This window comes from Laccaria bicolor, genomic scaffold (genome assembly GCF_000143565.1).
Source record: "Laccaria bicolor S238N-H82 LACBIscaffold_90 genomic scaffold, whole genome shotgun sequence".
NCBI classification, from domain to species: Eukaryota; Fungi; Basidiomycota; class Agaricomycetes; order Agaricales; family Hydnangiaceae; genus Laccaria; species Laccaria bicolor.
Genome location: NW_001889961.1, coordinates 29,734 through 55,415, shown reverse-complemented (window position 1 = coordinate 55,415; position 25,682 = coordinate 29,734). Strand labels below are relative to the sequence as shown.

General features: G+C 48.0%; 7 protein-coding genes across 7 annotated transcripts; 5 read left to right on the top strand and 2 right to left on the bottom strand.

Moving 5' to 3' along the window:
• Positions 1-1,450: 1,450 nt before the first annotated feature.
• LACBIDRAFT_296042 (uncharacterized protein) lies at positions 1,451-5,627 on the top strand (the record flags this gene model as incomplete). Its single annotated transcript, XM_001890347.1, has 15 exons — positions 1,451-1,469; positions 1,750-1,864; positions 1,916-1,987; positions 2,222-2,334; positions 2,436-2,831; positions 2,859-2,927; positions 3,474-3,665; positions 3,720-3,907; positions 4,424-4,580; positions 4,764-4,825; positions 4,862-4,888; positions 4,942-5,112; positions 5,394-5,447; positions 5,528-5,547; positions 5,621-5,627. The coding sequence occupies 15 exons, from the start codon at positions 1,451-1,453 to the stop codon at positions 5,625-5,627; spliced, it is 1,662 nt and encodes a 553-aa protein (XP_001890382.1).
• Positions 5,628-7,065: 1,438 nt separating this feature from the next.
• LACBIDRAFT_318422 (uncharacterized protein) lies at positions 7,066-7,959 on the bottom strand (the record flags this gene model as incomplete). The annotated part of the gene is made up of 1 exon (XM_001890334.1): positions 7,066-7,959. One exon carries the CDS (start codon positions 7,957-7,959, stop codon positions 7,066-7,068), a length of 894 nt encoding a protein of 297 aa, XP_001890369.1.
• Positions 7,960-9,259: 1,300 nt separating this feature from the next.
• On the top strand, positions 9,260-10,323 carry LbH14 (chitinase-domain containing hydrophobin-like protein; the record flags this gene model as incomplete). Its single annotated transcript, XM_001890346.1, has 7 exons — positions 9,260-9,372; positions 9,425-9,791; positions 9,844-9,895; positions 9,944-10,028; positions 10,088-10,132; positions 10,185-10,221; positions 10,276-10,323. The coding sequence occupies 7 exons, from the start codon at positions 9,260-9,262 to the stop codon at positions 10,321-10,323; spliced, it is 747 nt and encodes a 248-aa protein (XP_001890381.1).
• A 273-nt stretch (positions 10,324-10,596) lies between these two features.
• LACBIDRAFT_335480 (uncharacterized protein) lies at positions 10,597-13,223 on the bottom strand (the record flags this gene model as incomplete). Its single annotated transcript, XM_001890333.1, has 5 exons — positions 10,597-10,854; positions 10,925-11,476; positions 12,306-12,472; positions 12,534-13,005; positions 13,074-13,223. 5 exons carry the CDS (start codon positions 13,221-13,223, stop codon positions 10,597-10,599), a joined length of 1,599 nt encoding a protein of 532 aa, XP_001890368.1.
• Positions 13,224-13,969: 746 nt separating this feature from the next.
• Positions 13,970-15,354, top strand: LACBIDRAFT_296040 (uncharacterized protein; the record flags this gene model as incomplete). Its single annotated transcript, XM_001890345.1, has 1 exon — positions 13,970-15,354. The coding sequence occupies one exon, from the start codon at positions 13,970-13,972 to the stop codon at positions 15,173-15,175; it is 1,206 nt and encodes a 401-aa protein (XP_001890380.1). The 3' UTR covers positions 15,176-15,354.
• A 6,299-nt stretch (positions 15,355-21,653) lies between these two features.
• On the top strand, positions 21,654-23,171 carry LACBIDRAFT_335478 (uncharacterized protein; the record flags this gene model as incomplete). Its single annotated transcript, XM_001890344.1, has 2 exons — positions 21,654-21,740; positions 21,819-23,171. 2 exons carry the CDS (start codon positions 21,654-21,656, stop codon positions 23,169-23,171), a joined length of 1,440 nt encoding a protein of 479 aa, XP_001890379.1.
• A 1,180-nt stretch (positions 23,172-24,351) lies between these two features.
• Positions 24,352-25,249, top strand: LACBIDRAFT_318417 (uncharacterized protein; the record flags this gene model as incomplete). The annotated part of the gene is made up of 2 exons (XM_001890343.1): positions 24,352-24,810; positions 24,908-25,249. The coding sequence occupies 2 exons, from the start codon at positions 24,352-24,354 to the stop codon at positions 25,247-25,249; spliced, it is 801 nt and encodes a 266-aa protein (XP_001890378.1).
• Positions 25,250-25,682: the final 433 nt, after the last annotated feature.

Sequence of the window (25,682 nt, the reverse complement as noted above, 5' to 3'; positions counted from 1 at the left end):
TACACTCCTCCAGACGCTTATCCGAGTCCCGTAGTTGACCTTCGAGTAGTCGCACACGTGCATCGCCTCTTACGCGGTCTTCGTGCTGTTTCTTGAGGGCTCTGTCTCGCTCTTTGAGTGTCGATTCGAGCTCTTGGACTCTACGCTTGAGGTCTACGGCCCCATTGACGGGGGTGCTCCCCGCTGTGCGAGGAGGAGGAGGGGGAGGAAGGAAACTTGGGCGTTTCACGCCAGGGCCTGCTAGTTCCTGGGCGGTACTGCTGCGGTTGCGGGTGACGACGGCGCCAGAGGAGGGAGTCAGGGGGACGGAGCTCTTGGAACGAGAAACGTTGTCGAGGGAGGCGGACATGCTGAGGCATAACTGAGACCATCCTTCTAACGTGAGATGGCTGCCGGGTGTACGTGATGGTGGCAATTTAATGTTGTTGGGTGCTCTAGATGTCGATGGGATCGCAGCGGAATTCGAGGGTGGATGATCGTCTTCTTCGTCATCCAAATCCGACAGACTCTCCAAATCCGACTCGAATCCAGGAACATGGAGTGGTCCAGCGGACGCGGACGCGGACGTTCCAGCAACGGGTTGACCATTTTGCTGATTCTTGGCCGCAGCCATAGACGCAGACCTCGCAGACCTCCTCTCCCTATCCTTCACCTTCCTCTCCTTCGCCTTCCTCGACGAACTCTTCCTAGTACTCGCCGCAGCCCCTCCCCCACCCTTCCTCGTAAAGTTGATTCGGTACCGCTCGTACGTCTCGTTAGAGATCCCCAGATCCCCAGTAATAGTCTCCATCATGAACCTGATGAACCGCGGACACGAACGATGTCTTTTTTTACACGCTTTACAAGCGACTCGTTCGACGTCGCAGATCCGTTTAGTTGGGTCCTGGGCACAGGATTCACATGTCTACCACAATACCCAACGTCAGCCTCACACCCAAAAAGAAAAGGGAAGGAAAAGAAAAGAAACGGACGGGGTTGCCTAGCGCGTCTAACCATTGTTTCTGTCGTTCCCTACCACTAGACGAGCTCTTGAGGTTACAGAATAAGTTCGTGAATTGGTTGTACTTTGACGTGTCAGACTATAGCACATGTTAGTATCGATTTGAAGAGAACTTGGGGAAGGTTACTTACACTCATTACAGCGTTCGAGACAAAAGATCCTGTCATCCCCTTTGGATCCTAACAAACAAACTCGATAGAACCAAACAACCGCATCTACTACGTAGAAGAACGGTGAGTCTGACCAGTGTATATCAGCCATCCACCCAATAACGTGGCTATTCTGACGAATCGGAATTCTTACAAAACGTACCATGATTAGGATATCGTGGTCAAGGAACGAGATCAAAGAACGCGTCCCGCCTTTGCCAATACGCGGGCGTTAGGTGTCGCGGAGGGGAGCTTTCACGTTTATATCGGCCACTCTCACAATGTACCAGCGATGAGTGTAATGGCTATTCCCGATTTTGGTGAGTTTAAATTTATGCACGTCCTTTTCTCGAAACTGATTGTATAACTATCTGGACTCAAGTTTTCGCTGTCGGGAGTTTAGGAAAAGTAAAGTTCAACGTCTTTACGGCCCCAAGTTCTGACTCTCGCATCATAGCTCCGAAAGGCCCAACATAACGCGCTCAACTTGAGCCATTCCGAGATTTTACTAGAACCATTTCTCAAATCTCTGAGATTTCAAAACTTCCCCGACGACGACGACTCCACTTTTTTGCTTGAGCTCCATTACACCGCCCGCAGATTTGTTCTATTTAGCTCAGGCTGAGCCTCCGGGACACATCCACACAACATCTCTAATTGAAAGATCACCCGCGGCCATGATGGCTCTCTTTGTTTCCGAATATTCACGATTTCGGTGAGTTTGAGTTGAGCCCCATCCTTTTCTTGTAATTGATCTTCACTCAAGTTCCCCGTTGGGGGTTGGTTGGGGGTCAGGACGGAACGACCACGTTAAACCTGTAATTCAACACGGAGAAGCGTGAGTGCACTGTTTATATCACCCGCGCTTGGAATCCCCGCGTCGTGGGTCCTCATCACAACACGTTAGCCATTCAGATGAATGTCAGGACGTGACGGGCGCATTTGACTTGTAACCCACAATTCACCCATAATTACCCATAACAAAAAGTGAGTCCGGCCACTTTATATTATCCGTGCGCCAAGTTTTGATCCTCAAATCATAGTCCCGAACGGCCTAACATCGTCCGCCCAGCTTGGAGTGTTCTGACAAGCTAACTCGCGCGGATATTACCCAGGATCACGCACGTCTTGCGTGCATCTCGCACAGACTTGCGCAAATATTCCTAGTCACCACGACTAATCAGCGTGCGTTTGGATGGCGTTTACCACCACTCAAGTCTTAATGGAATCGTTGCATTTTGAAAAAAGTCCGGGACCTGTGGAGCGTTTTCCATGACACTCTATAGTGTTCGAACTACACTGGTCTAAAAGAATACGCCTCATACAAAGTGGAAACTTCCGACCCTCTAGATGCCAGAGGTCCGACGACGCCGTGGCTCAAACGTCGACAAGTAGAAACGTTACCTTGGAGGAGACGCGATGTCGACAGGAGCCACGTCATTTTAAAACAACAAACGTTCATGGGATCATGGGTGCCGTTGCGGAGAGTCGACAGGAACATCTCGTGTCCTTCAGCGCTCTGTCTAATTCTGTCCTTTCTGGTGCAGCGGTATTCGAGGTCCTGAACATGGGGGGATGGAACTTCAGCGGTCTACCCTGGTTTGCCCATGTGCACCTTGAAACGCGAGCAACACCATTGTACTTTATCGAAGTGCGCAAAGTATTAACCTCCCGCCCCTCAGGTAAGAAACCTCACTAACGTCGTAAAGGTGACAAACGGGCCGTAGTACATTCTTTTACACACCAGTGTTGTTTGATCATTTCACCTGTCGCCTGTTGTAAGCGTGCGCGTCATGCGGTTACGACCTGCTGATCGAAGTCTTTTTTTGAACCATTCAGATATATATAACTTTGGTCGTGGCGCATTGGGCAGCGTTTAGACTGACGCGTCGTATTGGAAGATTGAATCTTAAAACATTCCGGGACCTGTGGAGCGGCGTTTGCCTTGACACTCTATGGTGTTCGAACTACACTGGTCTAAAAGAATACGCCTCATTCAAAGTGGAAACTTCCGACCTTCTGAATGCCAGAGGTCCGACGACGCCGTGGCTCAAACGTCGACAAGTACTTAGAAACGTTAAAATTTTAACGTTTAACCTTGGAGACGCGATGTCGTCAGGAGCCACGTCATTTCCAAACATCAAACGAACATGGGATTATGGGTGCTGCTGCGGAGAGTTGACAGACACATCGTGTTCTTCAGCGCTCTGTCTAATTCTGTCCTTTCTGAGTGAAGCGGTATTCGAGGTCCTGAGCACGGGATACAAACCACTGTATACTTAAACACCCACCTCAGCGTAACGATGCTACAACAAGTTCCACAGTTTCTGACATGGCTGAACATTCGCGAATCAGCGCGCCAGCAACCGCAGCATCCGAGGGCGACCATCTCTTCGTATGGTTGGACGATAATCATTCTCCCCCACACGAGGGTGGTCACCACCACCACCACCATCATGGGGAGCGCCCTACACTTACCTTCTTTGGAACGTATACCTCACCCGCGCACAGCGATGGTAAGTGTCGCCATTTTTGATCGTTATTCTGATCTCATTTGACACGTCCGGTAGACGAACGCCCACTTGAAGCCAAAGGAACCCTCACATTTGAGAGCCTCAAGGAGAAATTCGCCGAAGGAGATCACGGCAAGTTTAAGGTCACGAAGAAGAAGGATGGGGACGAACACGGTTACGACGTTGAAGTTTTCATCACGTACATCAAGAAAGACGGTCTTCGCGGAATTGAAGTGAACGCTTTGGTGAGTTCTTGCGTCGTATGAGATCGAAATCTATGTTTTGCTGATTACCCCTCGTCAAATTTCGGCGCGTAGTTCAAAGGTGTGTAAAACTAATGTTCTCGTAGCGTGAAGCAACTGATTTTATGCTTGAATTAGGAAAGGGCGATTTGCGCGAAGGAGAAGGGATCGGAGAGTGGAAATTGATGACGCGCAACGAGAAGAAGTGATATGGAAATTCAGGCTGTATGAATATCTGACGGCGCCTCTCAATTCGAACCAATGTAAATTCTTAGTATGAACAAAGCGCTCCTTGCTGCAAGTCAGGAGAACGGTGGAGATGAGCTTGCGTTCATAATATTGGGAATCCTTTTAGACGTTGTTATTGCCTTTCGATTCTAACAAACCACAGTACACTACAAGGCCAAACAATCGCATCTGTCACTTCTCAGCGACGACCATGGGGTCGACCCATCCTACAAGTCATTTCACCGCGCTCTTCTTTGAGACGTTGCTAACGAATTTTGCGCCTTTTTTTAGAATGTGGATGAACTGTCGGGATGGAAATTCAGCGATCTACCCTGGTTTGTCCGTCTGCGCCTTTTGCTACGCGCAAAGTATTGTATATTAACCCCCGCCCCTAATAGCTCGTACAACCTCAATAATGTCGTAAAAGCCTCCCAACTTCAAATTGAACGTGACGCATACTTATATCCGACCTGATCTCAACCCTACACCCCGTATCCATCTGAAGGCTCACCTGGGCAGTCGCTACGTCTCACTCCTCCATATCCCTCTCTACGCGTTTTGCATACCGGGACACTTCTGTTGGGTTTTCGCACAAGTTAAGTGACGCTGCACTGCACATCTTCGTCATCAGATCGTTCGGAGACAATAAGATATCGCAAAGAACTCGACGGTGACAGACTCCACCACACATCGGTAATTCAGATGAACGAGTTCTATTGCCCAATGTAGGAAAACTTGCTCACTCATGGAAACAAAGTAAGTCTCGCAAGTTTATATCACCCACGCGTGTCAAATTACTCCTACCTTAGGCTCCAAAAGGCCAATGGCATCGCCCGTCCGACTTGAACGACTCCAACAAGCACTGCTGCTTGAACACTTCGGGTGCTGGGTGGTGTGGAGCTACACTTACCCTTCCCTCATCTTTCTCTTGGCTTTCCTCACGCCGAGGACAACTCTCGCCTCTTCTGCCCACAACACAAGTGAGTGTTCCAAGCTTGACTTCACCGATCCACAGTGGAACCCGGATTAACCCTAACTCAGGCAGGAACGACAGATGAGAACATCTACACAACACCCGTAATATAAAGATCTACCCGTGCCGAACGTGATGGGCATCTTCCTCTGCTGTTACTTGCCTATTTACGATTTCGGCAAAGCGGACTGGATGAAGGCGGGAAAAGTGTCCTTTGTTGCGCGTCAATGTGGACGATTTTGTCAGGAATGACATAGCATCGATGTGGTGGTCAATAATTTATGCCAGTTGTTCCGAACATTGGACCAATTCAGTCAAGTGGTCCAACGATTGCGTCTACATGTAAGTTACCATGGTGTATTCTTCACCGCATCTAATCGAGTGAGGGTGAAGTGTCCGAAACCTTATATATATGTAAATAGGCAAAAGCAGAGTTCTCCAGGTGCGCCGCGCAGCTGGAGAACCCGCTAGGATGTCCATTTTGTGGTACCAATGTCCTATTATACCTATTGAAGATGTTAAAAGGGGAGGGAAGGGAGGGATGAGTAAAGTTGAAGTATAAGAAGTTGAGTGGAGTGGAAGACGGAGGGATGTTTGTGAGGTGCCGGAAAATTGAGGATGTTGATGTAAGTGTCCTAGGCTTGAAAAGTCCATAAAAAGAGTACTACAAAGTCAGAAAAAAATAAAAAATAAAAAAATAAGAGAAATGTTCGGAAAATTATGAAACAGATGCAGGTTGGTGAGCAGGTCGACCAAAGAGCATGGCTTGGAGAAGGACGGGATTTTTTCTGATGTAAATCTTGAAAGTATCCGTCGCCCAACGTCCTGTGGCTTGAATGATATCGGGTGAAACCCCAGCTTCAGCTAATGATGTGGCACCTCCGGCGCGCATTGACTGCCCTGCAATGTCAGAGGGGAAAAATCGGCGAAGTTTTTTGATGAACCAGGAACGTGTCGGCACAATGCCAGACTTACGTAACCATAATTCAGGCTTGAAGGGGTGGAGATGATCTCGCGAGGCGAGGTATGACAGGAGAAATTTGTGTGGGTTGGATGGAAGGTTTGTTTTTTGGATTATGATAGTATTCCCCTCAAAAAAGCGGTCGGCCTTATGGCCAGGCAGCAAGAAAGAGTAGGATGTAGCTGATATCTTGATGGTATGGCGTAGGGTGACTTTGCGATAGTCACGAGAGTCGACTCTATCAGGAAATGTCAACTCGCCAAGTCGCAAGAGACCATGGAATCCGGTAAGTAAGATAGCGAGGAATAATTTTTCATCATGATCCAGGGAGGTGCCGATATGAGATATCACGGTTTCTAAATTGGTTTTTGATAAGGGTCTTTTGCGGTGGATGGGCGTTCCAAAGCGACGTCGGCATCCGGCAAGAGTTCGAGAAACTAGAATGCTTCCTCGCCGCTTGCGAACATCGGGGAAGAAAGGCTCGAGTTGGTTGCAGATGCCTGAGAGGTATGAATTGACTGAGTCAGGTTTGATATGTGTTGACATATATACGATGAAAAATAGTGTTTGGAAGTCCGGTCTCGTGACTGGAAAAAGACCGTAACCAGACCGGACCAAGACCGCAAAAGACCGGACCTGCGGTTACGGTCTTTTATTTTTGAAATGTAAAGACCGCAAAAAGACCGGTTAACGTGAACCGGTCTTGACCGGTTTGGACCGGTTTTTTGTAGCCCCTTAAATACCCTTTAAAACGCACCCAAGAACGTACGATTTGGTAAAAAAACGAGAGAGATATGAATTAAAATGTAAATTACTTTTGGGAATAATAGATGTACCAGACTTATTTTATAGAAGCACCAATACCTAACGGAATTTAACGTTCTTGGGCTCGTTTTGAAGCTATTAGAGATGTTAATAAATTTACCGATTCATAATTTTAAAATATTGGCCTAAAGACCGGTCATAAACCGGTTAAAACTGATGCAGACCGAAACCGGTCTATAGACCGCAAAAAACCGCGGTCTGCGGTCTTTTTGCGGTCCGGTCTGGTCTTTTGACTTCTGGGGAAAAGGCAGACCAGTTACGGTTACGGTTAACGCCCCTGGGCATCAAAAAACCGGACCGAACCGGACTTTCAAACACTAAGTAATAACCACTGAGGACAGCATCAAGATTGATGGCTCTTCCTGCGAGAATGTTAGTCCATTCGGAGTCTGGGAATTCAGGACATGTCGGAGAATTGACGAGAGAACGCTTCGTCCCTTTTGGATCAATTGCGTAGAGCTTAAGTAACTCAAGCGTGCTTGTAAGCAATGGTGATAAAGTGACACGGTGGATAAAGTCGGATATGATCCAGGGATATTGAGCTTCGTCTGGTTTTGCACGCTTATGGGGTGATTGATCATTGTCAGGGCCCGGGTTCCCTCTTTCAACATGATTGTCCGGTGGAGTTTTCGATCGCTGTCGACGTCCACCACGATGCTCAGCTTCCCGAAGGTGATGCTGATGATTCTCGACAATAGTGAGGTAGCGAGCAAACGCTTCTTCAACAGTTGAAGCAAAGGAATTGTCATTGTCCGGAATACCATCAAGTAAGTGAGTGTAGATTCTGGATAGCGCAGTAGCTTTAGGAATCCGCGATGATCTAAAGTCCTCAAGGACAGAGTTACACGAAGCGAGGACGGCGTTCGCAGCCGGGAAATTCCCAGGCAAGCTTGGGTCATCCTGCTCGTTGTCGTCCTGTTCAGGATTTTGGTCTTGAATCTGAGGTTGGCCTTCTTCACGTAGTTCTTGATCTCCTTGATTTTGATTTGGACCTTGTTCATTCCCGAGGACTGACTGAGAAGGATCAGAAGGAATAGGAGTATTGAGAGTATCATTGCTGGTAGCCATAGAATAATTGAAGACTTGTCTGATGCAACCGTAGGTTGATAAGTGAGCGCGAACAAGAGCGATGCGAGGGAATGTATCTCGAGTGAGGAAAGAGGGAAGAAGTGCGAGACAATACTTGCTATGCAATAAATACCCCTCGCGGAATTGGATCGCTAGTCTCCGAGGTGAGACCAGGCCATCTCGGGGAGAGAGGAGATGTTGTTTCGTCCCCAGGCGCCCGTGCGCCTCGTCATCTCGGGGAGAGGAGATGCGGTTTCGTCCCCAGGCACCCGTGTGCCTCGATTAGACTATAGTAAAAATAATTTTAAACTCGATTAATCCGTATATGAGTTAGTTGTTGGGATCGGAGAATGATGCCAAATATAACCTTGTCAGCATATATTACTTTCTTCTGCTGCCTGCATGATGTTGATGACGACCACTTGGGGCCTCGATGTACTACTAGCCGCCCACTAGTCACTGCTCAAGCGCTCATGCACATGCGTCACGCGTGAACTTTTCACCTCTCCTTACCCATTCGTACGCTTACCAACCGTAGTGGTCAGAAGTCGTCACATAGAGAAAAAAAAATCCATCCTGCCGCGGGCCTTCGACCTCGGATCTCATCGGCCTCCGACATCGCCCCAGAACTTGTGGTGACCGCAGAGAGACCATCTGCTCAGGAACGAGGGTTTCGAAAAGATGCATAGAAGAGCCACTTTTACTTGATCATCTTTCATTGCTTTTTCAATTCCCAAAAGAAACGCCAAAACTCGAAAGGATGCTACCCTCCCTGTTGCACTACGCAGCCGTTCAGAGATCCGAAACGTCCATACCCGCATAGGACGGCGGCAAATTACCAGCGCCGCACTTTTCTCCCTTCTATTGGACGAAAAAGAAGTGCGCAGATCCAAAGACCCTTCGGATCATGTCGCTGGCCGACGTCCGTACGTTCTCAATGGCGGATGAATAGACCACTGCTCTGCCTCGAAACTCCAAGTATGTAAATATGATTCCCCTCCTCCTGATAAACAGTTGATGATTATCGATGAACGTCAGCGCCACGGTCAAGCTAACCTGCCAAACATTGGAGAAATCCATTTTTCTTTTGGTAAGTCCTGCACCTTTGCCAGAAATTCAATCTAGATGGCGTTCTCGGAGACCACCCTATCCCCCATACGCAGCCTAGGTAAGCAGAATCCGCTTCGGATAATCTCGTTGGCGTTCCTATAAAAGCTGTCCGTCTGATTCTTTCTGCAGTCGAACACAGGCTCCATTCATTGTTCTACACACTCGAAACTTCGCTTTTTATCTTTCTAAGATGCTTGCTCGTTTGACTGCATCCCTCTATGTAGTGGCGACCATGAACATTTTTGCTGCTGCCTCCCCTCAATTGGGCTACTACCCTCCGGCTTCGTCCACCGTGACCACTGGGTAAGCCCCTGTCACCATTTTGCGCGTCTGTCGTTTAACATAGGTCTTGTAGCAGTTGTACCGTGGCGACGTTCACAACCACCTTGGCAGTGACGAAGCCCGCCATTTATACCACTACGCAGACGGTTACCGCCACCCCGTTCACTACGACGTCCACAATTACTATACCGCTTATTACGACGGTAACTCAGCCCTTCACTACAACGGCCACAACGTCTATTGTCTCCACGCTCACCGTGCCCATCACTACCACCGTCACTCGACCTGTAACCACCACCTACACCCAACAAACCACTGTTGGCACTGTTAGCACGACCAGCGTCACCGTACCAATTACGACTACCATCATCAAACCTGTCACTATCACGAACACGGTTACCTTTATCGATCCTATCACCACCACCGTCACCCTCACCGCTGTACGTTCATAACTTGGGTCACTCGCAAAAAAACTTGAGGCATTTCGTACAGACTCCGTCGCCTTCCCCATCGCATCAATGCAACAATGGCCCTATTCTCTGCTGTAAGATTCTTTTTCTCGCCTCGCTCATTACTGACCTTTCCCCATCAGGTGATCAAGTGCAAGAAGCTGGACTTTTAGGTGCTATTTTGGGCCTCCTTGGAATTATCCTTAGCGACGTTGAGGGCCTCCTCATGTAAGCGTCTGACCCTTAAATTTTTGCTGTGTCAATATTGAATATTCCCGCCTTACTAGCGGGGTTACTTGTGTACCACTCAGCACGCTAGGCGGCAACATTGGGTAAGCAAGAAACTCTTTTTCGCAACATTGCAAAAATTGACAAATTCTATAGCTCCAAGCAACCGGTTTGTTGCGATAATGACAACTATGTGAGCCTTGCTCTACCGCGTTCGTTCTGGCGAGTTGACATTCAAAAAATTTAGGGTGGGCTCGTTGCCATTGGCTGCACTCCGTATCCATATGCTCTCTAAGCGCACTATGTCTCGTTGAATTACATCCGCGGTTTCTTGGTACCAAGTCGCTTCATTTACTTCGTTCTTTATTGGTCTAATTCTGTGTCGTTATTTTAAACCAACTGCGACTTCTGTTTGCTCAACCTTACTCCCTCTTTAAGTTTGACGTGGCGTAAGTACTTTCGAACCCTAATCATTGTTTTCGTAGTCGTTTTAGGTTCTTTTCAGAGGGTGGTCGTGCTAAAATGAGAGGTGCTGCAAATTGCTAGTCGAAATATTCTCAAACGGCTCCTATTCTGCCTCAGATGCGCCACTTCTCCCTCCTTCGACGAACAACCACCCATCGTCAACCTGAGGTAGATGATTATATGCTTCTCGCCCGAGAACTTCCAGAGGCGGGTTCGAAGCTTCAGGCGGCCGACGCTTCTTAAGCCGCCTACGTCCTCGAGAGTTACTGAAAGGGAAAGAGAGATCTTCGCAATCGGGCGTTTGGGGTGCCTCGAGCGTTGTCCATGTGCCGAATTGCGACCCCTCGTCCTCGCTCTGTTGCTACGGAGAAGTCAATAACGATAACTGAAAGGTTATGGGCCTACAATATTACTGTGAAAATTAACCATACCTTGTCGCGATTTTGGACGGGTTCCTCGCAAGCCTCCCATTGGCTGTTTAGAACCAGACGGTTCTTTGAAAATTCCATCTCGGGGTCAAACTCGAATTCGTGGCCCAATTTCCCAAGAAATGAATATCTTTTCCCCTTAAAATGAGTTTCCCACATGAGCGATCCTCGTACATACACATCGTGCCCTCCGAGAGTGGATGAAGTCTGTGTCAAGTGATGTCGTGATCTCGCTTCACTACAAGGGTGGGGGTCGGCAAAATTATGGAGAGTAGTATCTCCGTACCACGCAATTGCAGAGGCCGAGGTTGGAGTGTCAGGAGCGAACATACTGGATGACGATTGCTCAAAATCGACCGCCTCCCTTGGAAACAGGCTATCACTATCAATCATCCTGGTTTCGGCGAGATCACCACCAGAAATCCACAGCATTCCGTACTCTGGATCCCATACCATAACGATATGGCCCGGATAAGGAACGTCCGACCATTTCCAGAAACCACAGTCTTCCGGAGGCTGGGGTTGAAGCAATGGCGATGGTTCTTTATGTGAGATCTATATCATATGCAGCGGCGTCATCAATTCAGTGACGGGAATAATTCGAAACAAACCTGGTGTGGCATCCTGTCTCTTAGGAAAGAGTGGGTGTCAGAGAACGACGATAGATATGAGGCCATGGAAACAATGTGTCATTTGAGTAGTGACAAGTCGTGAGACAACATTCGAGTGTATGTGGTGGTTTGCATGGGAAAAGTAGTCATTGGGTCAGCCTCGTTGGAAAAAGGGAGATGAAGGGCCGTCAAACTTCAAACATTGCAGCCTGTGTATGAAAAACATGAGGCAAAGTGGCTTTCAACCATGATCGTCGTTTACCTCCCAATCGACCACAAGCTTGAGGGGCCGCCGACTTGGTTGGCTATCATTATAGCTGTGAGAGTTGATAAAATGAAAGGCAATGCTCAACTTGTAGCGTGGCCAGCAGTCTCCCTTCTCGAAACTTCAACGTCACCATGGCACTTGCCGTGATTATGTCATGATCATCTTCTGTTCCTCAGAGTCGGGAATGCTCCGGGATCTCTCTCTCTCTCTCTCATTCTCAACATGTTTTCGCCCAAGAGGTGAGGTGAAAGTTGAAAAGTAAAAAGGAATCTAACAAAATCGAGGGTCTTCAGTGACATTTTCGTGATTTTGAACGAAAGTGCATCAAAGAAAGGAAGGGCCATAGCTCGTTGAGCCACGAAAGAGATTCATCTTTTCTGATCAGTTGGCAGTGTGTCCGAGGCATAACCCTATACCACACTCAAAAGGGAACGAAAACACCCAAATCTCGAAGGACATCGGCCCTCGACTTTTCTTTCCATACCCAATTCGCCCTCTTCTTTACCATGACGCCTATCTTCCACTCATCTTCGAAAAAGCGGTGAACGATACCGTTATCAATCACGGATTTCATCCTATCGTACCACCCCTCAGGATTAGGGCCATCACGGTTAATGTCGTAACCGTATATCGGAATTGGGAACGTTGTTTGCGGAAAATCCTCGAGTTTAACTGAGAGAGGGGTGATGAGACAATCGGTCCATGTAGGACTTTAAACAAAAGCTTGACTTACAGACACATAGAATCGCTCCCAAATAGCCTGGCTTGAATTTCTCCGCCCCATACTGCGCCTCTACCATTGGTTTTGCGCAGTCAAAGGCTTTCCAAGCCTCTAGTACTTCTCCTCCAAGTGGTAGACGTCCATCTGGCACGTATGCTGATTGCACGCATTCGATGGTGAACGCTTTAGCAGGATTTCCATCATGATTCTTAACGCGGGAAAGGTCGATTAACATGAATTTCTTCTTGACATCGAACCAGGGTTTAGCCATATGAATGCAGCACTGCATAGAAATTCTGAGCGTATGCATATGAAGTCGGAGGAAGTCGTCGAGAAAGTGGATGACTTCTTCCTTCTCCGACAGTCCAGATGGCGTCAACGGCGAGTTCTCTTGCATCTTCTTCAAAATAGTCTCGTTGTACTCCCGTTGGCGCTTACAAAATGCCTTGTGCGTTTTCCAGTCTTGGACTTGGTGTTCACGGCTCTGATAAGTTCAGGACGTCGTCTCAATTCAGTCGATAGATGAAATCCGGGTGGCGTTATAGAACTTACACAGTATCGGACAATCTTGCACCCTGAACAGACCGAAAATGCTGGAGCGCCAGAGGGTTTTACAACGTGACATTTTCCACATTCGTGCGGCAGGTTTCGACTACCCGCAAGCTTTCCAGGACCGTGAGGTTTGAAGACGGTTGATTGCATTGAACAATGATTGATGATGATCGATGATCGATGATGGTCGATTGGTTACATAACATTGTCGGTGCCGTAAATTTGGAACTCAGCGTCGACTTAAAGTCACGCGACTTCCGTTCAATTTTCAACCCTTCGTTTCCTCGAATTCCTCTCCTTGTCGACGCTACTTAGTACTTCATTCGAGGTCGTAACTACGGCTAAAAATTACTGTGCTACATTACCAACTTCCTCCGCTTCCATCCCGAACGCTCCCGACAGCTGAACAAACTAACAACCCCCCTCACCATTCACTCTTGCGGTGTGTTCTGCACTGGAAGATTCTGACATGCCGAAGGTACTATTGCTCCTGCCCAAGAGATCTAGAACTGTAACCAAGTACGCCCTACTTTCAGAACACGTCGCTGCCACCTGTAACCCAGAAAAACGACGGAGCCCCTACACGACTCGGGAGCGTCTCTGTTGAAGCTAATCCCTCGCCAAGTATTGCTGGAAGAGGGAAGGTTGCAGCCCTGGATGTCCAAAATTGTGCCGTTTCTAATGGCATTGGAGGACGCAATGACCCCTCCCCGATTCAGCGTCTTTCCACCGAGCTCCTCGCAGAAATATTCATGTTTTGCGTTTTTGACATCAAAAAGAGTATTGGCCGTTTCGCAACAAACAAACGTACCCTGAAAAATATATGTCGCGTATGCCGAACCTGGAGAGATGTCGCATTCGGCTTATCTGGGCTGTGGACCACGCTTTCTCTTGACATGCGCAATCTCAAGCCGCAGCAACGGAAGAACATACCTGATATGTTGAAGCAGTGGTTCACTAGATCACGTAACCTTCCACTGAATTTCAGGTTCATTGGTAGTCCCTCCGAAGCGTCGGAACCGTTGAGTGGTTTAATTCTCCCATACGCCCATCGATTCCGTCATTTTGACTTTCCTTCACCTAACCTTGACCTCTCTGCCGCCTCTGTATCACCTCTTGGTGACTCGCCATGGTCTACCTTGAGGTTTTATGAATTGGAGTCGGCCATTGTACGGAACGCCATCTATGTCGATGACAGCAAGGACACCCCTCTTTTTCCATATGCGCCCCGTCTTCAACGGCTACGCATGGATGAACTCTCGTTCGAAGGATCTCGCATCCGACTTGTTGTTCCGTGGAGTCAACTCACGCATTTGAATCTCATGGAGTCCCTCGAATTACATATATGGCACCAGATATTTCCAATGTGTCCTAATCTTCAGCACGGCTTCTTTTACATCGGCGGGGAATATGCTAGCGAAGGCCCACCTACCTCTCAGTCTGTCGACCATGTGGCCTTCAACCACCTGGTCGAATTATCACTTGCGTTCGTTGGATCCATGGACGTTCGCGTCTTCAGCCCCTTCGACTTCCCAGCTCTTGTGACCCTGACGCTTACAGCTGACGCCGAGGACTTCCTAGACAAAGAGTGTTTCTGGACAGAGACGGATCGTCGCCGGTGTCATCAACAGTTGGCTTCGGTGCAGAGGCTGTCTCTTAACGGGGAATGGTCTTACGGGACTCTCCTTGAAGGGATGGAGCAAATCGTTGAGCTCGACCTTCGCTATCAATTCGAAAACTATGATGAAGAATTTCTTTCATATTTACGACCAGATCAAGATTTTATTTTGCCTAACCTAAAAGTCCTCATCTTGGAACTTTCTGTTGACAATTCTGCAAAGTCGGAGGCAAATGTAATCGCGGATATCATCAAGTTCAGAAGGTCCACGAAGTCGTCACCTGGAGGAGGAATTGAGAAGCTTTTCGTAGACCTCGGAGGCGTTTCTCGAGCTACTAAAATTGCCTGTAAGGATACGTTGATGGGCAAGCTTCAGCCTTACTTTAGCGACGGTTTCCGTCTGGAGATCACGGATGTAGATTCGCGGTCAAGACGCCTTGACGCGATGGCTACCGAATGGCATGATGGTATGATTGATCTTTGACAGTCGCGAGGTGAGGCCCAAAGGTTTATACGTTGGATGCGGAGGCTACTCGTGTGGTGGTGATTGCCAGAGGTTTTTTTTCTCATCTTCCAAATAACCCCCTCTCGTCGAAAACTATTTGATTTCCTTGTTGGTTTTTCTGTAATTATTTCTTGCCTTGCAACTACAATCGTCGAATGATTGGGTGGCGTTCTTGAACATTGATTTCGTCGATTCTTGGAATTACGCACGCGCGCTTAGGGGGAACTCTAAAGAAACCAGCTATGCTCAGTGAGAAGACTTCGGGTCGCACACTCAGGTCAGTTTGGTCAAGCGGTTGTTGAGCGGTTAAGGCAGATGTCATTTTTAAGGTGGCCAACGAGCCTTGCATAGTACCGAGATATATCATTCAAGGTAAGATTGAAGGGCGAAGTGTTCCAGCAACTTCACGTAAGTCTACGCATAAGCAAAAACAATCCTTTGCCACGTTCATCAGTTGACAGTTCTGGCAGAAATGCGGTCACGTTTTGCCGGATTCAAGTACCTGATCAGCAAGTTCCGCAAACTCAAGATCGGATCGGCCGCCGTTCTTTGATGCTCTTCTGCACGGCGTTCTTTCCCAACCGATTACACCTCTTCCAAAGAATCGAAGCTGTTTCGCTCCCGCACGCATTGAGAAAAGTGCATATCGGCGACAGCATCACAGACACAAAACTCAGACATACCCTTCCCATGCCAAAAGGCCCGTCATGCTCAAGGTAAGTCCTACCGTCCTCAGCGGGTGGCGACGTTGCGCATCTGACACTGATTACACCTAATTGAACATCCAGACGACATATCCAGCTTTTATCCAGAAAATCAATGTATCTCAACTTCCATCTGGTAAGGACCTTCAACGATTACCATTTGATTATCATCTGTCATGACTGAACACCCACGAAGAAGAGAACAACCCCGCTCACATATGACAGTGACCCTAGCCCTTACCAAATGGACCAACCGAACTTGACAATGCTTCATACCATATGGGGCCAGCGGACTTGGCCGACATCTCAACAAATCATCCATAGTGATGGCTGGGCCGAACAGGTGGGCGCCTGCCAATAATGGGCGCTCCTATTGAAAATAACCCACACTTTGCACCAATGCCATTATTATTTTGCGCTCTACAGGCGAAATTATTTTGAGCTCTGCAAGGGGCGCAATTATTTGCACTCTATGGGGGTGCAATTATTTGTGCTCTAGAGGTGCAATTATTTCAAGCTCCACAAGAGGCGCAATTCTTTTGTGCTCCATGGGGGTGCAATTATTCTGAGTGCTACAGGGGGCGCAATTATCTCGAGCTCCGAGCTCCATGAGGGGCGAAATTATTTGCATTCCATGGGGGGGACAATTATTTTGAGCTCCATAAGGGATGCAATTCTTTTGCACTCCACAGGGGGTGCAATTATTTTGTGCTCCACAGGGCGCACAATTCTTTCAAGTACTACTGTATGTACCTTGTGCTGTTGATAGGGTCACAAATAGTCTGTATCCAGCATTGTTTCAATGTCAGAGTGTGCTGTGCCCAATGTGAATGTGCACCAAAGGTCAGAGTGCGCCCATCAAAGTGCGCCCAATGTGAATGGGCACCAAATGTCAGTGCGCCCAATGTAAATGTGAACCAAATGCCAGAGTGTGCCCATCAGAGTGCACCCAATGTGAATGTGCATGAAATATCAGTGCGCCCAATGTGAATGGGCACAAAATGTCAGTGATTATTTTTCTGCACAAAATGTCAGTGTGCCCAATGTGAATGCATGAAAAGTGCACCCAATGTAAATGTGAACCAACTGTCAGAGTACGCCCATCAGAGTGCACCCAACATGAATGTGCCTGAAATATCAGAGTGCGCCCAATGTGAATGCATGAAATGTTGGAATGTGAATGGGCACCAAATGTCAGAGTGCGCCCATCAGAGTGTACCCAATGTGAATGCATGAAAAGTGTGCCCAATGTGAATGGGCACCAATTGTCAGAGTGTGCCCAATGTGAATGGGCACCAGATGTCAGAGTGCGCTCAATGTGAATGCACACAAAATGTCAGTGCACCCAATGTGAATGTTCACCAAATGTGAGTGGGTGCCAAATCACTTGTACCTGCACTAAGTATGCATCTGTGTCTGTTATTCTCCAGTTGTATTTCCACCCATTATCTTTTTGCATGAAATGTCAAGTGTGCCCAATGTGAATGTGTATGTGAATGGGCGCCAAGTCACTATGTTCCTATGGCATTTATTTTGCACAAAAAATATGTGCCCCCCCAATTGTAGTCAATGCCTGGCCCACTTTGGCAGGGATTTATGGCACTGATGCACTACACCCATTGGTCTCATTGGTGAGTCCTAACCTGTGCAATTATTTTGCACTCTACAGGCACAATTATTTTGAGCTCCACAAGGGGCACAATTATTTGCACTCTATGGGGGGTGGAATTATTTTGTGCTGTAGAGGCGCAAATATTTCAAGCTCCACAACAGGCGCAATTCTTTTGTGCTCGAGGGAAGCACAATTATTTCGAGCTCTACAGAGGGCACGAGGCGCAATTCTTTTGCGCTCCAGGGCGCAATTACTTGTGCTCTATGGGGGAGCAATTATTTTGCACTCTATGTGGCGCAATTATTTTGTGCTCTAGCAATTCTTTTGTGCTCCAGGGAAGCACAATTATTTTGAGCTCTACAGAGGGCACGAGGCGCAATTCTTTTGCGCTCCAGGGCGCAATTACTTGTGCTCTATGGGGGAGCAATTATTTTGCACTCTATGGGGCGCAATTATTTTGTGCTCTAGCAATTCTTTTGTGCTCCAGGGAAGCACAATTATTTTGAGCTCTACAGAGGGCACGAGGCGCAATTCTTTTGCGCTCCAGGGTGCAATTACTTGTGCTCTATGGGGGAGCAATTATTTTGCACTCTATGGGGCGCAATTATTTTGTGCTCTAGAGGTGCAATTAATTCAAGCTCCATGAGAGGTGCAATTCTTTTGCGCTGCATGGGGGCGCAATTATTCTGAGCTCTACAGGGGGTGCAATTATCTCGAGCTCCACGAGGGGCGAAATTATTTGCATTCCATGGGGGGTGCAATTATTTCGAGCTCCATGAGGGATGTACACTCCACAGGGAGCACAATTCTTTCAAGTGCCACTGTATGTACCTTGTGCTGTTGACAGGGTCACAAATAGCCTGTGTCCAGCATTGTGTAGTGAATACAAATGTGAGTGGGCACCAAGACACTGCCAGTGTCAGATTGTCATGCCCATTGGTGCTTCAGGTGGGCACCATAACTGTCAATACCGAGTGTGTATCTGCGCCCATTATATTCCAATGTGTATCTGTGCCCATTATTTTGTGCACCAATTTTGCCATGTGGATTTCCACCAAACATGAGTGGGCGCCAAGTGTGTATTTGCGCCTATTATTTTTCTTCATGAAATGTCAGAGTGCGCCCAATGTGAATACACATGAAATATCGGAGTGTGCCCAATGTGAATGCACACGAAATGTCAGAGTGTGCCCAATGTGAATGTGCACCAAATGAAATATGAGCCCAATGTGAAGGTATGCCAAATGTGAGTGGGTGCCAAGTTAGTATATACCTGCAACAAGTGTGCATCTGCACTTGTTGTTTTTCAGTATGTATTTGGAGAGCGCCCAATGGGAATGTGCACCAAATGTCAGAGTGCGCCCATCAGAGTGCGCCCATCAGAGTGCGCCCATCAGAGTGCGCCCATCAGAATGTGCCCATCAGAGTGCGCTCAATGTGTTCTATTCTGACTTTCTAAGGTGTCCAGACATGGGTAGGTGATGATACCTCTCATGCTCTCTCCTATTTCGCATTTTTCTCTGCCATCCCATTCTCCTCCCATTTCCAAAACATTTTATGGTCCTATCCTGACTTTCTAAGGTGTCCAGACCTGGGTAGGTGATGATACTCCCCATGCTCTCTCATATTTCGCATTTTTTACTGCCTTCCCATTCTCCCCCACCCTCCAGGTCACTCCCAAATCACATTGGTGCCTCCCAAATGCCCCATATTTCACTCTCTTGGATGGTACAGGATATAGGCTGGGCTCTGGGCTCCAGAAGTACACTTCCTGGTTTAATCTACAGGAATTGAAGATGGAATTCCTGGAATGGTGGATGGATTTCATGAATTTTCGGGATGGATTCCATAGATTTGCAAGATGGCTCTCAGCCAGTAACCTACAGCTACTTTTATCCAATATATAGTTATCTTTCTCTGTAACTTTTGGCTGAGCCTTAAGAAATGAAGAAGAGCACTGCAAAGCTCTGGACAATAATCAACGCAACATGCTTGACAGAAAAATCACACTTGTGAGAGTGTGACAGCCTAGACAAAACAGCTGAGTATTGAATTCGGTTGGCCACAAACAACCGTTGCTCTAAAAAATGGTATCAGTAGATGCTGAATTGCATCTAAATTATAATTCCAGCTTGTTTGGGCATCCAAGCTTCTTCCCCCATGTTTTGTAGCATGAACTTGTAGAATTATCGGAATGTTTGCCTTTGTTTGCTTGGCCCTTCCAACATCTTTCAAGTCTTTTGCTGCCATAAAATATTTACACAACTACTGGTGCTTTTCTAATAGGTATAGATCGATAGAGGACATTTATACAATTCTAATGATACTAAATTTGTACATTCAAGCTTCTTCCCCCACACCCTGAGCTGGAAAATATACCGGACATGGCCAAATTTTGACAAAGTCCAAACATCATTTGGCACAAAAAAATTGTTTCAGTGGGGCAGCTACAAACTACTTTGGTCCACGCATTTACTACAATTGGGGGGGCGCATATTTTTTGTGCAAAATAAATGCCGTGGGAATATAGTGACTTGGTGCCCACTCACATGCCCATTCACATTGGGCGCACTCAACATTTCATGCAAAAGAATAATGGGTGGAAATACACACTGAAAAATAACAGGTGCAGATGCATACTTAGTGCACACATTTGATGTGCATTCACATTGGGTGCACTCTGACATGACATTTCGTGCCCATTTCACATTGGGCACACTCTGACATTGAAACAATGCTGGACACAGACTATTTGTAACCCTATCAAAGCACAAGGTACATACAGTGGCACTTGAAAGAATTGTGCCCCCTGTGGAGTGCAAAAGAATTGCGCCCCCTGTGGAGTGCAAAAGAATTGCGCCCCCTGTGGAGTGCAAAAGAATTGCATCCCTTATGGAACTCAAAATAATTGTCCCCCCCATGGAATACAGATAATTTCACCCCTTGTGGAGCTTGAGATAATTGCACCCCCTGTAGAGCTCAGAATAATTGTGCTCTGGAGCACAAATAATTGCACCCTGGAGCGCAAAAGAATTGCACCCCCCATGGAGCACAAAAGAATTGTGTCTCTCATGGAGCTTGAAATAATTGCACCTCTAGAGCGCAAAAGTAATTGTGCCCTGGAGCACAAATAATTGCGCCCTGGAGCACAAAAGAATTGCGCCTCTCATGGAGCTTGAAATAATTGCACCTCTAGAGGGCAAAATAATTGCACCCCCATAGAGCGCAAGTAATTGCGCCCTGGAGCACAAATAATTGCACCCTGGAGTGCAGAAGAATTGCGTCCCCCATGGAGCGCAAAAGAATTGCACCTCATGGAGCTTGAAATAATTGCACCTCTAGAGTGCAAAATAATTGCGCCCCCATAGAGCGCAAGTAATTGCGCCCTGGAGCAAAAATAATTGCACCCTGGAGTACAAAAGAATTGCGCCCCCAATGGAGCACAAAAGAATTGCACCTCTCATGGAGCTTGAAATAATTGCACCTCTAGAGCGCAAACTAATTGCGCCCTGGAGCACAAATAATTGCACCCTGGAGTGCAAAAGAATTGCGCCCCCTGTGGAGCGCAAAAGAATTGCGCCTCTCATGGAGCTTGAAATAATTGCACCTCTAGAGCGCAAAATAATTGCGCCCCCATAGAGCGCAAGTAATTGCACCCTGGAGCACAAATAATTGCGCCCTGGACTGCAAAAGAATTGCGCCCCCCATGGAGCGCAAAAGAATTGCGCCTCTCATGGAGCTTGAAATAATTGCACCTCTAGAGCGCAAAAGAATTGCTCCCCCATAGAGTGCAAGTAATTGCGCCCTGGAGCGCAAAAGAATTGTGCCTCTCGTGGAGTGCAAAATAATTGCACAGGTTGGGACTCGCCAATGAGACCAATGGGCGCAGTGCATGGGTGCCATAAACCTCTGCCAAAGTGGGCTGACCCATTGTATGAGGGGCTTTTTTTCATGCCACCCATCCATGGCGAAAAATTCACCTGTTGTTGCCTGCAGGCGCAACAACGAGGCTGCTGTCAACACATTTAAATACTTACTTCACATACAACAGGTTAATAATATATCTATTTAACTTTCTCCTGTGTTGTCCCCCACAGTGGTACTAACGAGGCAGCACTCTGGTTAACTGCCTGAAAGAACAATGGGCGCAACAATGGGATCTGTGCAATTGGGCGCAACCCATGGGCGCCAGAGGCAAAGTGGGCCGATCCGTCCTCTATGGGGCTCTGTTCGTGCGGCCCACCCATGTCGCATGGCCTATTTTAGAGTCTCGGCCCAGTCATTCCCAAGGCCGAATTCTTGACAGCTCGGCCGAGTCCGCTGGCCCGCTGTTGATGGGCGCCTGTCACACACCGCTGGCCCATCAGTGATGGACCCATTTGACTGCCCTAACTGCCCCGCTGATGTGGCGGAGCATGACATGAGCTCCGGAATTCTACAATATGGCTTCTCCCCAATTCAATACGTCCCCGTTGAGCTCCTTGAGCGAATCTTCATGCTTTCTCTTCCTCACGGAAAATCTCACCTACTGATCAACGAATCCACGGACCCCCCCATGTCACTATGTTGTGTGTGCCGAAGTTGGAGAAAGGTCGCCTTTGGCTTACCTGGGTTGTGGACTTCGCTTTTTGTTGACATGGACGTTATCGATGTGGAGAAGTTCAAGGTTCTACCTTATTTGTTTGAGCAGTGGTGTTCCCGAGCGAGCCATCATCCATTGGATTTCACATTCAAATATGACGATCGCCCCCGTCATAACCAAACGGGCGACATGTTGAAGACCTTCATTACTTCACAGTCCCATCGATTACGCCATCTTGACATTGATTCACCCAATTTCAACTGGCTAATTCAGCCGTACTTTGACATGTATGGCGGCGTGGGTGCCAGTTCGGACGATAAACCATGGTCGACCCTTCAATTCCCTAAATTGAAGTCGGCGATTATACGGGATGCCATTGATGTCTGTAATGAGCGGACAACCCCCCTTTTTCCTTTTGCGCCCTGCCTCGAACGGATTCGACTGGACAAGGTCTTGTTTCCGGTTGACTCTGCTCATTGGCTTATCCTTCCGTGGGGTCAATTGACGCATCTCATCCTCGTCAAACCTCTTTATTCGCACTTGTGGCACCAGATATTCTCGATGTGTCCCAATTTACGGCATGGCTCATTTAACATCACCCGGGGTATTATGGTTGCAAACACTCAACGTGTGGCTTTCAATCATCTGGTTGAGCTGATGCTCGCATTGAATTATCCAGTCGACCCCAGCATCCTCAGGATCTTCGACTTTCCTGTGCTCATGACCCTGAAGATCGCAACTGACGATTACTACCACGACAAAAGAGACTACTGGTCAAACGCGATCTGTCGGCAATTTTTCGAACAAGTGGCTCCTCTGCGGAGGCTTTCCCTCAACGGCAGATGGCCTCTCGCGCTTCTCTTGGAAGCTGCTCCACATGTCGTTGAGCTCGATCTTTCCTATCACATGATACGCGGGATGTCTCTTTCTATTTTACATGATCAAGGAGGTGAAAACTCGCTCATACCAAACCTCAAAGTCCTCGTCGTGCAACTTCCCGTTCGCTCCTCCAAATTAGAGGCAAATGAGATCGCAGATATGATCAAATCAAGAATGTTAATGAAGTCGTCGCGCTAAAAAGGCATTGGGTTAGAGAAGCTAGTGGCTTTTCTAGACTTCCGTGCCCCCGCCGAAGTCGCATGCATGGATACGTTGAGAGCAAAACTCCAACCATTGGTTGATGGAGGATTGCTTGTTGAGTTCCGGGATATGACGGGTCCCTGGTTTGGACGTCTTGACCCCGCAATAACTGAGTGGCACGAAGGGACGATGGGTATTCCACGCAACGTTGTGAGGCACAAAGACCTCTGAATTGCGAATACGAGGGCTAATCCGGCTGCGATTTTTATAGGATTGGAAGCCCCCCGTCTGAGCCATTCGGCCTCACGCTGTTGACCCATACCGTCAAAAAGTCGGATATTTAACGTGGTGGGATCTTCTTTCTTGTAATTTGGATTCTCAAAATCGTTCCTATCATATACCCACCTTGTGGTGGCCTTTGTCTATGCGGTAATCCCGAGGGGCGCAATATACTACCTCATTTATTGAAGCGCAATTTTGAGAATTCCTGCAACTCACTCACCGGTTTTGTCAACAGCTCGCAATGGCTCTGCCGCGGCCGTACTGACCAGTGACGGATATCACAAGAGGTGCTTACTCATAGCACGATTTTTGCATTCCGGACCTCCTGTGCAGTGTGCATATTTTGTGGCAGCTTCCACATCCCTAGGACGTCCTCACGAGAGAAAAGAGCACAGTCACGCCCACAAAGATGCTGAACCACTCACCGCTGCTATTTGGCTGCTATGCTTTGGAAGCGCTCCCGATAATATTGACTGACGGTCGTCGGTGTCCTGTGACATGTGACCGAATGGTCAAATACTAAAAAAAGATCGTTTCCAACTCCCCTAATCGTCTCCCACTTCCTTGTCTCAGCCCACATGCCAAACCGATCGTCTGCTCATCCACGTCTTCCTCTTCCCCCACGCGCCCCCACGTACGACGCATACGTACTCTCCACGCAACCTTGTCTCAGCTCAATCTCAGCTTCTCCTTCTTTCATAGGTACCATCATCCTAGCCTTTTGTCATCACTGCTCGACTGACTCAACTGCGTCTAGCTCACTGGAAGCCACCAGTCCTCGCCAAGCCCATTTTCCACCTTATCTTCTCAGCCTGTCCTCCTCGTACGTCGCTACCAGCCACCCCTTCCCAGCACCCTTTCTTATTGTCTCATCATCATCCCCAGGTCTCTCACCATGAACGCACAACTTCAACCCGCCATCATCCAAGAATGTACGAACCATAAAACCGCAAACTGGAGGAAAGCGGACTATCGAGCGTGCATAACGCTAGGCACCGACTACTTCATCAAGTTCGGCGACCCGAAGACAATGGCGCCTGAGGTCGCAACTCAGATGCACATCCAAGCCTACGCCGCCTCCGACACGGCAGGCTCAGCGCCACGCGTCGCCAAAGTTCTCTTCCACTTCCAGGAGCAGTTGACTATGTACGTCGTCATGGAGTACATCGAGCTCGTTAGCTACGCGGATTCTGGCAGGAAGGCCAACGCTCTCGCCTGGCTTTCCAAGGTTGCACCACCTCACGGTCACGTCTTGGGCGCCGTCGGCGGTCGGATACGCCACTCTGTATTCAAGGCTGGCAAGGCCCCCTTGGATTTCACTGATCTCGCCGCCTTGGAACGTTACTTGGAGCATGTGAGTCCTGTTTTTTTTTTGGGGGGGGGGTTTGCTTGTTTGTTTTGTTCTTTATCACTCCTGTCGCTGCTGAACATGTTGATCGGTCTTGGTTCAGGGGCGCAACATTCTCTCGATCAACGGCCGGAACACGGTGGCGAGCGTCAACATCACAAACGACCGAGTCATGTTCTTGCAGTCTGACTTGGACAAGAGCAACTTTGGCATCGACAAGGACGGCAAGACAGTCCTCATGGATTTCGAGTCGATAGGGCTGCTACCCGAAACGCTCGTTCTCTACACGCTGTCTTCAGACGAGATCATCGGCCCCTTCCTCACCAACACCTTGGGCTTGTCGGGCACGGCCAATTTGGCATCGCTAAATGCAATCGCTAGTTGCCTGTGGATGTCCAGTAACCCAAAACTCGGTGAGTCGATCAGTTGCCAGGAAGTGGTGTAATTATCTGCGATGGTCGACTGAACTGGTTTGTCATAGGCTTGGGGAATGACGGCAGGCCTAAGGCGCCCCCAAAAGCTCGATGTTAAATTACGGGGTGACATACTCTCTTTCTCTCTGAAAGCCTCGAAGTGAATGCGTAATTGTTCCTGTTTCAAATTTATGCCCAAATTTCCTCGCTAATGCCCTTTTCCGATCGTTCGTTTGCTGGCCCGACTACCGAGTCTCCTGTGTTGTGTAATCTACCTTAGGTACCTAGGTTTTGTCGCACCCTCTGCGTGCTTCGTTATCAATACCTACCAATGTACTACCTGATGATAGGCATTTGTTGACGAAGGACAAATCATACAACTTATGATGCTGGCTGGGGCTGACTAGTAAGGTACGATGCACCTATTTTTAGCTATCGCAACAACACGAGGCTGATATCAGACTG